Source organism: Lacerta agilis, chromosome 4, assembly GCF_009819535.1.
Source record: "Lacerta agilis isolate rLacAgi1 chromosome 4, rLacAgi1.pri, whole genome shotgun sequence".
NCBI classification, from domain to species: Eukaryota; Metazoa; Chordata; class Lepidosauria; order Squamata; family Lacertidae; genus Lacerta; species Lacerta agilis.
In genome coordinates, this window is record NC_046315.1 from 45,857,178 (window position 1) to 45,868,893 (window position 11,716).

General features: G+C 41.3%; 1 protein-coding gene across 1 annotated transcript in view; it reads right to left on the bottom strand.

Moving 5' to 3' along the window:
- TMPRSS15 (transmembrane serine protease 15) overlaps window positions 1-9,631 on the bottom strand; it is a 53,633-nt gene extending 44,002 nt beyond the window's left edge. The window contains 5 exon segments of the mRNA XM_033146861.1: window positions 921-926; window positions 1,638-1,679; window positions 3,182-3,333; window positions 8,263-8,330; window positions 9,428-9,631. Coding sequence (XP_033002752.1) covers window positions 921-926; window positions 1,638-1,679; window positions 3,182-3,333; window positions 8,263-8,330; window positions 9,428-9,616 — 457 coding nt within the window. The 5' untranslated portion in view covers window positions 9,617-9,631.
- Window positions 9,632-11,716: the final 2,085 nt, after the last annotated feature.

Consider the following 11,716-nt stretch of genomic DNA (forward strand, 5'->3'; position numbering starts at 1 on the left):
ACAGGCTCAGTGTGGATCTTGTGGGTGGAAAAGCATATAATTTACTTGATTACAAAAATACCTGGAATCTTTCATACAAAAAACACCATACCTTGCCATTTTCTATCTACTAACCTGATGTTGTAAAAGGACTTGTACCAAATGTTCTGAAGTCTTCAAAGCAAAAACAAAGAAAATTGTGGGGGGAAACAGAAAATTATTTATAAAGCAAATGTTCCTTCAGTTCCTATTAGAAGTTTGACAGTGCAATCATATGCATGTCTACTCAGTAGTAATCCCCACTGAGTTCAATGAGACTTACTCCCAAGTAAATGAGCATGGTATTGTAGCCTTATGCAAAAATGTAGAAAAGGATGAGAGCTGTATATTACTTTGGTTGTTGCACTTCATCAATGACTTTGTCTAGATTTCTTTTAATATTAATTATATGCTTTGTATTTACCAACCTGATGTTGAACCAGGCAGAGGGTCTACTCAGTGGTGAAATTCACCCTGTGGAACACCCTCCCATCAGATTTCAAAGAAATAAACAACTATTTAACTTTTAGAAGGCATCTGAATGCAGCCCTGTATAGGGAAGTTTTTAATGTTTTATGCTTTGTTGTGTATTTAAGAATTTGTTGGGAGCTGCCCAGAGTGGCTGGAGAATTAATAATAATAATAATAATAATAATAATAATAATAATACATATCAGAATGACATTGGAAAGTGTGGGAGTACGGTATATTGTTTAGCCATTGGAGATCATCAATTATTTTCCTTTTAATTAGGCTGATATAACCTTTAGAACATATTAACTAAATTAATTGAAATTACAGTATGTTTATGTTTTAATTGGCTTGCTTTTTGGTGTTAGCTTCTGTGTTGTAACCATCTCGACTATTCATTCTTGTTAAAAACTGAATGTTGTTTTATAAACTAACTCCTCAGAGTCTCTATATCCCTGCTTTATTCAAACCTCAGTCATTGTTTAAAATCTCCATTTCCCTCTGTGTCTCTTCACCTTTGCTTTACTCAAATGTCTTTCATTGTTTAAAACTACTACCCCCCCCCCCCGGAGAAACTTTCACACAGAAAGAAACTCTTCTCCCCTGCCTTGCCTCAACAATTCCTTCCCATAACCACCCAAAGTAATTTATTGCAGACGTGATTGTGCCTTTTCCCTCCTGCCCCCTCCCTCCTTTCTATGTCCCGCCTTTAGAACCTTGGGAAACAGCCAATGAAAAGAGTGTGATGATGGACTGATGCAAATATAGTATGAGAGAGAGAGAGAGAGAGAGAGAGAGAGAGAGAGAGAGAGAGAGAGAGAGAATTTCTAACCATACATGGGGGGGGGGAACGAACAAGTAGGAAATAAGAAAATCACTCCAACGTTCTAATTCAGCCACTTATACACTGGTCTCACAGACTGGAAGAGAATGACCACTCTCATGAAGACTATGTTTCTTTATTTCAGTATTGTTACTAGAGCTCCCTTTAAAAATAATTCACCGTCATTTCAAAATGAGAGATCCCCCACCTCTCTACCCAATTCCATCCCCCCCCCTACATCTTATCCCCTCTCAAGCTCTGGTTGTTTGTCCAATCAGCTTGGTTTCATTTCTCAGAAAATGCTATATGATTTGTATTTACTAACCTGATGTTGTCAATGGGCTGTTTGTGCTAAACATTCCTGAATCTGCAAAGCCAAAACAAAACTGAATATTATTTCAGAAAAGGAAAGGAAAAACAAAAGAATAAACTGTGCCATTATTATTATTTTTTTGGAAAAGAACAAGGAGAAAGAGTTGGGTTGGAGACTCCCTGCTCCAATTTAACATGCCTTGTTAATTGCACGGCCCAACTTGGGAATGTGAGAATTTACCCTGATTCACCCCTACCAATTAAACATAAGGTCTAGCCAGTAAGGCTGATGCTAATTAGATAACTGTGCAATGAACAGCTGCATTTTCAATTAGTGGTTTCCATAACAATGAATTCCAGTTTGGACTTTCTGAATGTAAAACTCACTAGGTATGAACTATTTACACAGAATATAACCTCTCAAGTGCAAGCTATTTTTAAACTATAGTTTTATTAAGTGCCAAACTTAGAAGGAATGGCAGCTGAGGGGTGGGCAGCACTTGTGGCCTGTCGCAGGCTCCCCCCATGTCTGGGATGTGAAATTCCTTTTGGTGCGGCTAGCCACTGGGTCCTCCCCTGGTCAGCTGTTTTGGATGGCGGGATAGCCTGCCAAGACTTAAAGGCCTGCTGCATGCATTTCACTCATCTCAGTCACCCCAACACAAAGCAGGTGTAATTTCAGGGTACCCCATTAGAAGGGGCTAAGGGCAAGTCTCTGCCCAGAAGCCAAGTGTGGGGCAAATGGGCCGTAAAGCTTCCAGCAGCGGTCAAGGATGGGCCCCATTAGTGGACCTGCATCTTGTCATGGTCCAAATCCCAGGCACGGCCGTGCTTAAGCTTCAACCCTCCCATCGGGATAGATATACCCCCAATGCCTGAGTCAAAACCTAACCTACATCAGCAATCAATAAGTTGTGGCCAATTTTTAATTCCAGACTGTTGTCTTGTCAAGTTTGTTCCACCACACCATTGGTATTCACTTCACCCTTCAAAGTTGGGGGGTCTGCAAGTGGGTCCACAATTGATATTGTATATGTAATATCCTGTACTTTTTTTTTTACATTATTAGATGCAAACTATTAAATACTGAAGTCAGAATACCAGATGTTGAGTGCCAAATAACAAATGCCAAATAGTGAACAGTTTTCTAGTCCTGTCACTATGGAGATGGATTTGGGGGTTGTTAATTTGGGGTGGGAAAGCAAATAAATTGGGACACCACATTTCCCTATGATATTATATTGTGGATAATTCACCCCCATTTGGAAACTTTCCCATCGTCTGTCACATCTTCAATGTACACAGTGCCTGAATTTCACTTCTGACTCATCTTACTGCATCTCACAAATTCAGTCATTGCTTTGTTTTAAGTCAGCCTTGTTGCGGCTGTTGTAGGTAAATACTTTAGGATGAGGAGTGCTGCTGACTCTGACACAGAAAGACTTGTTGGCAGGAGCAGGGGTACTTTGGAGAAGATGCCACTGTTGAATCGGGAACCAATGGATGGTAGTTAAAATAATAGCACAACACAATGTTTCAAAAGGAAATAATGATTACCTGTTATTTCTATGCTGTTCACATCAATGCTGAGAGTCTGCAGAAGATCACTTTTATTTCTTTCAATGCCCAATGCAAGTTCATTCTTTATTGTTACATCAGACACCCATTGTACAAAGAAAAGGTTGAATAGTACAATAATGCTGCCATTTCTGCCAAAGAACAACAAAACAAAATTAAAGTCTGCTAAAAACTTTTTTGTTTAGGTAAATTCAGTTGTAATATATACATTTGTGTACACACACACACACACACACACTGTTTATTTCATTGATACTTTTATAATTTTATTGTCTACTGTTCTTCTCACTGCTTTGATGATCAATGGGATCATGGAAGTTTAGGCAGTGGGCCAGAAGTGGTGCAGATTTCAAACTCCAGATCAGGAGATAGTGGGGGGGGGGAAGTCATCGCCCCCCCCCTTAAAATGTCACCACACCAAAACTACATATAATCCTTGTTTATATAGTGCTATAATGAAAATGCAAGATCTGAAATAAGGGAGAGGAGATCTTGAAAAATATATTTTTGTAAGTGACTGCAAAATACATGGGTGTTGACTCTGATAGCAAAAGGGGGGGGATGAAAAGAGGCCTGTAAATGGTGAATAATAATAAATAAATAAATAAATAAATAAATAAATTTTTTATTTATACCCCGCCCTTCCCAGCCAAAAAAACCCGGGCTCAGGGCGGCTAACACCAATTAAAATCACAGCAAAAAACATAAACAAAATCAATTTAAAATAACAGATTAAAATACAATATATTCTGGCGTATAAGACTACTTTTTAATCCAGGAAAATCTTCTCAAAAGTCGGGGGTCGTCTTATACGCCGGGTGGAAAATCTGTGGTTGAGTATATCTCAAACTCTATATTTTAACTGGAAAAGTTGGGGGTCGTCTTATACGCCCAGTCGTCTTATACGCCGCAATATACGGTACTAATTTAAAAATTCAATATTAAAACTGCAGTCTCAATTTCAATAACCCACCAATAAAAGAATGAAGCATAAATATTAAACAGAAACCAACCCAAAGGCCAGGTGGAACAGCTCTGTCTTGCAGGCCCTGCGGAAAGATGCCAAATCCCGCAGGGCCCTGGTCTCTTGTGATAGACTGTTCCACCAAGTCGGGGCCAATACTGAGAAGGCCCTGGCCCTAGTTGAGGCCAACCTAGCATCTTTGTTGCTCGGGACCTCCAAAAGATTATTATTTGAGGACCTTAAGGTCCTTCACGGGACATACCAGGAGAGGCGGTCCCTTAGGTACGAGGGTCCTAAGCCGCATAGGGCTTTAAAGGTCAAAACCAGCACCTTAAACCTGACCCTGTACTCCACCGGGAGCCAGTGCAGCTGGTAAAGCACTGGATGAATATGGTCCCATGGCAAAGACCTGGTAAGGAGCCTCGCCGCGGCATTCTGCACCCGCTGGAGTTTCTGGGTCAGCTTTAGGGGCAGCCCCGCGTAGAGCGAGTTACAATAATCAAGTCTGGAGGTGACCGTCGCATGGATCACTGTGGCCAGATCAGGGCGAGAGAGGTAGGGGGCCAACTGCTTAATACGGCGGAGATGGAAAAATGCCACCTTTGCTGTGGCTGCAACCTGTGCCTCCATGGAAAGAGAGGCATCGAAGGTTACACCCAAACTCTTGACAGAAGGCGCTGGCACTAATTGGGCCCCCGCAAGAGATGGGAGTTGGCCTCCCAACCCCATGTCATCCCGACCCAGCCAGAGGACCTCTGTCTTCGAAGGGTTTAACTTCAACCGGCTCCCACGGATCCATGCAGCCACAGCCTCCAAGCACCTGGCCAGTGTGTCCGGGACCAAGTCAGGGCGGCCGTCCATCAACAGATAAAGCTGGGTGTCATCCGCATATTGATGACAGCCCAGCCCGAAACTCCGGACAATCTGGGCAAGAGGGCGCATAAAGATATTAGAAAGCATCGGGGAAAGGATTGTGCCCTTCGGAACTCCACACACCAAGGAGTGTCGCGGCGACAACTCCATCCCTAGCGCCACTCTCTGTCCCCGACCTGAGATAAAGAAGCGCAGCCATTGTCGGACTGTGCCCTGAATCCCCACGTCGGCAAGACGGTGGTCCAAAAGATCGTGGTCGACCATATCGATGGCTGCTGACAAATCTAAAAGAATCAGCAGGCCCGAACCGCCTCGATCCAGCTGTCTACGGAGATCGTCTGTTAGCGCCACCAAAGCTGTCTCGGTCCCATAACCAGGGCGGAAGCCGGACTGAAATGGATCCAGAGCCTATGTTTCATCCAGAAATCCTCTAAGCTGTTCAGCAACCGCTCTCTCAGTTACCTTACCCAGGTACGGAAGATTCGAAACTGGGCGGTAATTGGATAGATCTAAGTAGGTGTGCATTCAATCAGGCTAAACAAATTAAAAAGGAACTAGTGGCATGTTTTGGAATATACCCTTCATAAGCGGGGAAAGTGAACATGACCTAAAATGTTTCCATCCTTTGCCGTTTAATCTGAGTATTGGGATTTTTGACAACATTAGTTTACCCAGTGGAAGTTTCTGCTTGGTTTCCTTCATTTTCTTTACTCTCAATATAGATGTCTCTACTTGTAGCAATATCTGGACTGGCGATGATGTGTGACTCTATAATAATGCTTACTGAAGTGAAGAAAGTTTTCTCTTGGTTAAAAATCAGCAGTGACCTTTCTTATTTCAAAGAATTCCTGCCAGCAGACTGTCACTGATACAGCTGTGCTTTGGGTAAGAGGTGATTAATCCTATCATGGAGCAAAGCAGAGGCTGCGGCAATGTAGTGAAAGATTCTTCCCTTTAATTTCTTAAATGATTCTTATAACCTCTAGGCCACGCTGAGTAAAGAAAAGCTTTTGATGCTATCTTTGTGACTCATCTGAGTTCCAGGGATGAAATAAGAAATCGGATTGCCCTGAAGGGTAGGGCAAACACTTTTCTTAGGAAAGCTACACAAGGATACACTCTTTGAATCAAAATAACAACTGAAGTTGGTTTTGCATGCAAACAATGCATGCTCTTGTTGTCTAGGAAAAGTTAGGGGTATGCTGGTAAGTTTCTGAAGTTGTGCCTCCTCCAATATTGCCCTGCCCTGTTGTAAGGTTGTGGGGTTGGGGAGGACCTCTTGACAGAACCATCACCAAATGAAGCACATAGGTGGGGCTTCTTGCTGGTAGCCTCTAAGTTGTGAAATGGATTTCTCCAGTTGGATCTTGCACCAGCTTTCATAAGCAGGTGAAGATACAGTATTTTTAGTCAGGCTTTTGGTGCAGTGAGGTGATGCTTTTAGTTCAGTGGTTCTCTGACTTTTTTTCAGAATAATTTGTTTTTCTTGTGCCACACGGCATTCTTTTATTGATAAGAAACAACTCCTAACGGTGCTGGATTTATAACACAGAACACAGCTGCTTTGTAATATGACCGTGGCACATCTAGAAAGTGTGAAACAACGCAACTACCTAAGAACATGAATCATTCTCAAAGTATAATACTCATTGTTCTTGAATCTTCCCACCACACTTGCCATCCTCTCCGCCACACACTTTGAGAACCACTGTTTTAACTGATTCCACCTTCTCTGTGGTGTTGATGTGCTTGCTTCTTGTACAGTATATTTGCTGTGACTCTAAGGCACAATATTTTATGGCTTGTATCCAATGCAGCACATAGTAGCTATCCTGTGAGCGCAAGGATTTTTGTCTGCACAACAGGACTTTCCCTACTCTCCTCCTCTATCATGTACCCTGCACCTTCTCCAAAGCTACTCTAGAAGGTTGTAGGAAATCCCAGAACAGATTTAGAGATTTAGAGAAACCCTTGCGCTATTGGGAAGGTTACTTGGTGCTTCATAGGATTCAAGCCAATACTTTTACATTTTATCCAGCATGTCCTGGTACTCTTGGTGGAGGGGCAGAGAAAAAGAAAACAGTGGGTGGGTAAACTGAACCCCAAACCCCAGAGAAAGCAAAGGCTTATAGGTCAAGTGGAGAGTGATTCATCAGCATTCAGGAAGTGCTGATTAGGGATCATTTTTCAGTGTTGAGTTGAGCAACCATTGCCTGTGTATGGGAGGTGCTTGAGTATACAAGTTGGCACTTTATCAAATGTAATTGATACATGGAGGTGTTCATGCAGCCTAAAGCTTCACCGACAATCTGAATTACAGTGGGGGGTAGATGTTCAAAAGATCCTAATTGATACTGCTTTGGTTACTAAAAACATTTATGTTGTATTTGGCTTCATTTTATTTCTCAGATTGAAAGCCAAAAGGTTCTGGTTTTACTTAATTTGAGTATAACTTGACAGCAAGTGTTATTAAACTTGGGAATGGTGATTCTGTGCTTCATTAACATTGTCAAAGGCATCAGCCAGCTGCTGTATTTAGCAAAGGGAAAATGTGTCTTATTTCTTGACAGATCTGCTGGAGAACTGATTAGAATGGCAGTCAGATATGCTATGGAGGAAATGCACGGAGTAACAAAAATCTCGGAAAAAATCAAAGAAACTCTCAGAAGAAATAAGCAACAGACGTTCTATGGCAGCGCCGCTCCCTAGGCCTTCCTGGAAGTGTTATTCCGCAGCTTATTATACAAGTCATGAATGAAACTAAATAAACAAATTCAGATGTTAAGATCCATTGCTAAATTTGGAAGGTGTTGGGAGAGCTAGCCTGCTCCTCTCCACATCATCATTCCTGTCACCCTTACCTTGTGGAAGGTATTTGTATGATATGGGCAGCATCCTGTATCTGTGACGTTCCATGTGCCTTATGGATAGGGTTCCGTGGATACAGGAGACTGCTTGCTTCACACAAGAACTTCCACAAGTTGAGAGTTACAAAAATGAGGCAGGGTGGAGCTAGGATGCTTGTCTCTGCTACTCCATCTCAAACGTTTAATACCACACCATCTTTAGTGGGCTAAAGAGAAGCATGAAGAGGAATATAATATGCTGTATTATTCCAGCACACATTTGCATATATTTCAATCTGTATGATTTTAGCAGTATTTAATGTACATAAAACTGCAATCCCTCTCTCACTTTTTTTGGCAAAAAAAATAAACCTCACCTGAATTGCAGTATTTTACAGTCCTTGTAGTCATTTTGAAGTTCACTTGACTGAAATATATCATCCACCTAGATAGAAAAGGATGACATAAAATGTTTCAGCTATCTAGAGGGGGAAAGATGACAGGCAATTATGACAAAATATTTCAGTCAGTGCGTATATGCAAATTTATGAACTTTCAAGTGAGGCGTTGGCCTAAAATAGCTCTGTTAAAAAAAAAAAAGCTCTGGAAGGTTCTGTGGGTGGAGAGAGAGAGAGAGGGAGAGAAAGAAAGATTGAGAATAGGATCCACAAGTACAACAAGGCTATATAGGACCAGGTAAGAGTATTGTTCTTGACTAGGTATCAAGCTTCAATTTTTTCCCGAACTCCTGGTGCTCGACAATTGCACATGAGTAAGCATGGAGGTTTCTAGACATAGACTTAATATTGCAATTGGATCAATCATAAATGGGTCATTGGGAACAGGGTTTTTATTTAAATCAAATTTTCCACAGAAAGGTTAAATCTGGATTAAATGAAGAAAAATTGTAAAAACACTCAAGGAGAGGTGTGGCCTGGGGAGAATCCTGTGGGATAGATAGGGAGACCCGGAGGGCTGCATTTGACCCCTGGGCATGAGATTTCCTATCCCTACTTTAAACATCTGCTAAACATCATCACTATTTGGCATTGGAAGGCATTCAGGTATTGGTGCCAATGGCAGTTTTCCTTCTGTGCTAAATAGCATCTTACAGAGTATAGGGGTGATTTTGTCCAGACCATAGCATCAGCTCCCTCTCTACAAGCCCATCGTGGCTACTTTAATGATAGAAAACAGCCACATAATGCCATGTTCATGTACATCATTAGATAATATACATCACATCAGTCGATTCCAATTAAGTTTCTTTTTCTCCCCTTTCTGCAGGCCTCAACCATGAATCTACTCTGGAGGGGTCCCAAACTCTCTGAAGCAGATTAGAGGTGGGCTGCAGGGGGGAAAGGATGAAGGGTAAATTTCATTTCCACAAGTGGCTGCCACAGCTGGACGTCTCCCACTATTGATATCTGCATGTAAATGGCAGAGAACTTGGATAGATTTAAAACTGAAACACAATATAGAGGAACCTGTGAAAGTTAAATAGGTTTTAATTTGGTAAAGAATGTATTGGTTGATACTTACCATTTGCTGAACATCAAAGGCAAGAGCTTTAAAGGCTGTTGATGATTTATCTTGCAAAGCCGGACTGAAAGACGCTCCTGACAGTATGGTGAATTTGCCCTGGGCTGTAGTTCTGCTCTCATCTGATATAATTAAAAGAGATATATACCAGCAAGGATACATTTCTCTCATTTTATTTAGAGCTGCCATTTGCACTTTCTGTCAATTCCAAAATGGAACCACAACATCAAGGAGGAATGAGTGACAAACCTTATGTTATGCTTATAAGTCTCCTCACAATTTTGAAGTATATCTCTGACAATGGGTTTGGTATAAATACCCAGCCTTGCAGTGGCAGACCTTGGGGTCTCAGATTTCAGCAGCATTTTGTGCAATACCAGAACTCTGCACTCTTCACCTCTCACGTTCTGTTCAAAATAATAGTTGCAGTGTCCCCTGTGGCGCCACTGAGGTTCAGCTACCAGTGCAGTCAAACTCTCTTAAATCCACCTCTGCAACCACAACTGCAACCTGGACATAATGGTTTTTTTTATATAGTTACACTTCTACTGCACAGGAATGACGGAAATTTCCTGTAGCAACACACACACACACACACACACACACACACACTCTCACTGTAGTCGGCATCAGCCATGGAAGTTGTGTCACTTCTGTCTAAGGAAGGGACAATGGCTAGGCAGCCAATTTTATCCCATACAGGAAATCATGCTGAGGAAATTGAATACTTTCAGGGTATTATAAGAACTAAGGATTAATGCCATTTCCTCTGGGCATGAAATAGATACAATTCTCTGATGTACCATTTTGAAAGAGGCTGCTTTGATTTGACACAGATATGTCTGACCTTTTCTGTCAGAACTCATGTATTGCTTTGGTGAATGTAGAGAATACCTTCCTACAGTCATTTTGATCTTTCAGTTTGGTAATCTTATAAAATAAAGTTCATTTCAGTCATTTGAGATCTAAAAATAGCACCTTAAATATTTAAATTATCTAACCCAGCCTAAGATTTTTATTTTTTTTCCAGTTCTGAAAAACAGCAAAGATTGAAAAGCAATCTCTTAAATAAATCCAATGTTCCTCGTGTTGTCCCTTTAAATCCAGCTTAATTTTTTTCATGTAGCAATGCCTCTGCTTCAGGTTCCTGGTTGTCACTAGCAGATGCATAGAGACTCACATCATGTGGTTGGGCATGACACCATTAGTGAACTATGTCATCTTTTTGATGTTGTGAGTTGCCCTAAGCATGGTTTATTATGGTAAGGTGGCATGCAAGTACATGATGGTGATGATGATGACAGGGATCAATCACCCATGAAAATATAATTCCTGGTGACAGTTCTGTGGCAAATTAAACATGTTCTCCAAATGTAACATGGGGCTGGGACTCAAAGTGTTGAATTAAAAGGTAAAGGTAAAGGACCCCTGACAGTTAAGTCCAGTCACAGACGACTCGGGGGTTGCGGCACTCATCTCGCTTTACAGGCCAAGGGAGCCGGCGTTTGTCTGCAGACATTTTTTCTGGGTCCTGTGGCCAGAATGACTAAGCTGCTTCTGGTGCAATGGAACACTGACACCAGAGCAGTGCATGGAAACACCGTTTATCTTCCCTACCTATTTATCTACTTGCACTTTGACGTGCTTTAGAACTGCTAGGTTGGCAGGAGCTGGGACCGAGCAACAGGAGCTCACCCCATCGTGGGGATTCGAACCAATGCGTCCCAACCAAGTGTTGAATTACTTATTAGTAAAATGTACCACAGGGGTACTGCCATATTAGAAACACTTAGCACTTTGCAGAATGTGGTGTTAAATATGCTTCAACAAAAGAACTTATTTTTCCTTCATCTGTCTTTTCGTTCAATGCACTGTAACATTCCATTGATTTAAGCAAGTGCCCTATAGCTCATACAAACAATTCTCAAACTTGTAAATTAAAGGAATTCACACAAAAGGGTAAGTACAAAAGCAACTTTCATATCAACTTTAAAGTCACCCTGTTCTATTCTGTCATTAACTCAGTGAACATATGCTTTAGTATTTAAATTATGGTCTAAGGGTTCACTACTTTTATGTACACTATAATGATTCTTTTTCAAAGCAGCAGTACATCTGCCTAGCATCAAACATGACAAATAATTAAAGTAACATGAGTATTTGACTTCAGATATTTACTTCAGAGCTCTAGGTTGAATCCTACCTCCTTACCTTGTTCTGCTGGTTTGCTTTCGAACCACAAAAGTGTTAATAATCCAATGCAAATGCATAATGATACTGTAAACAGAG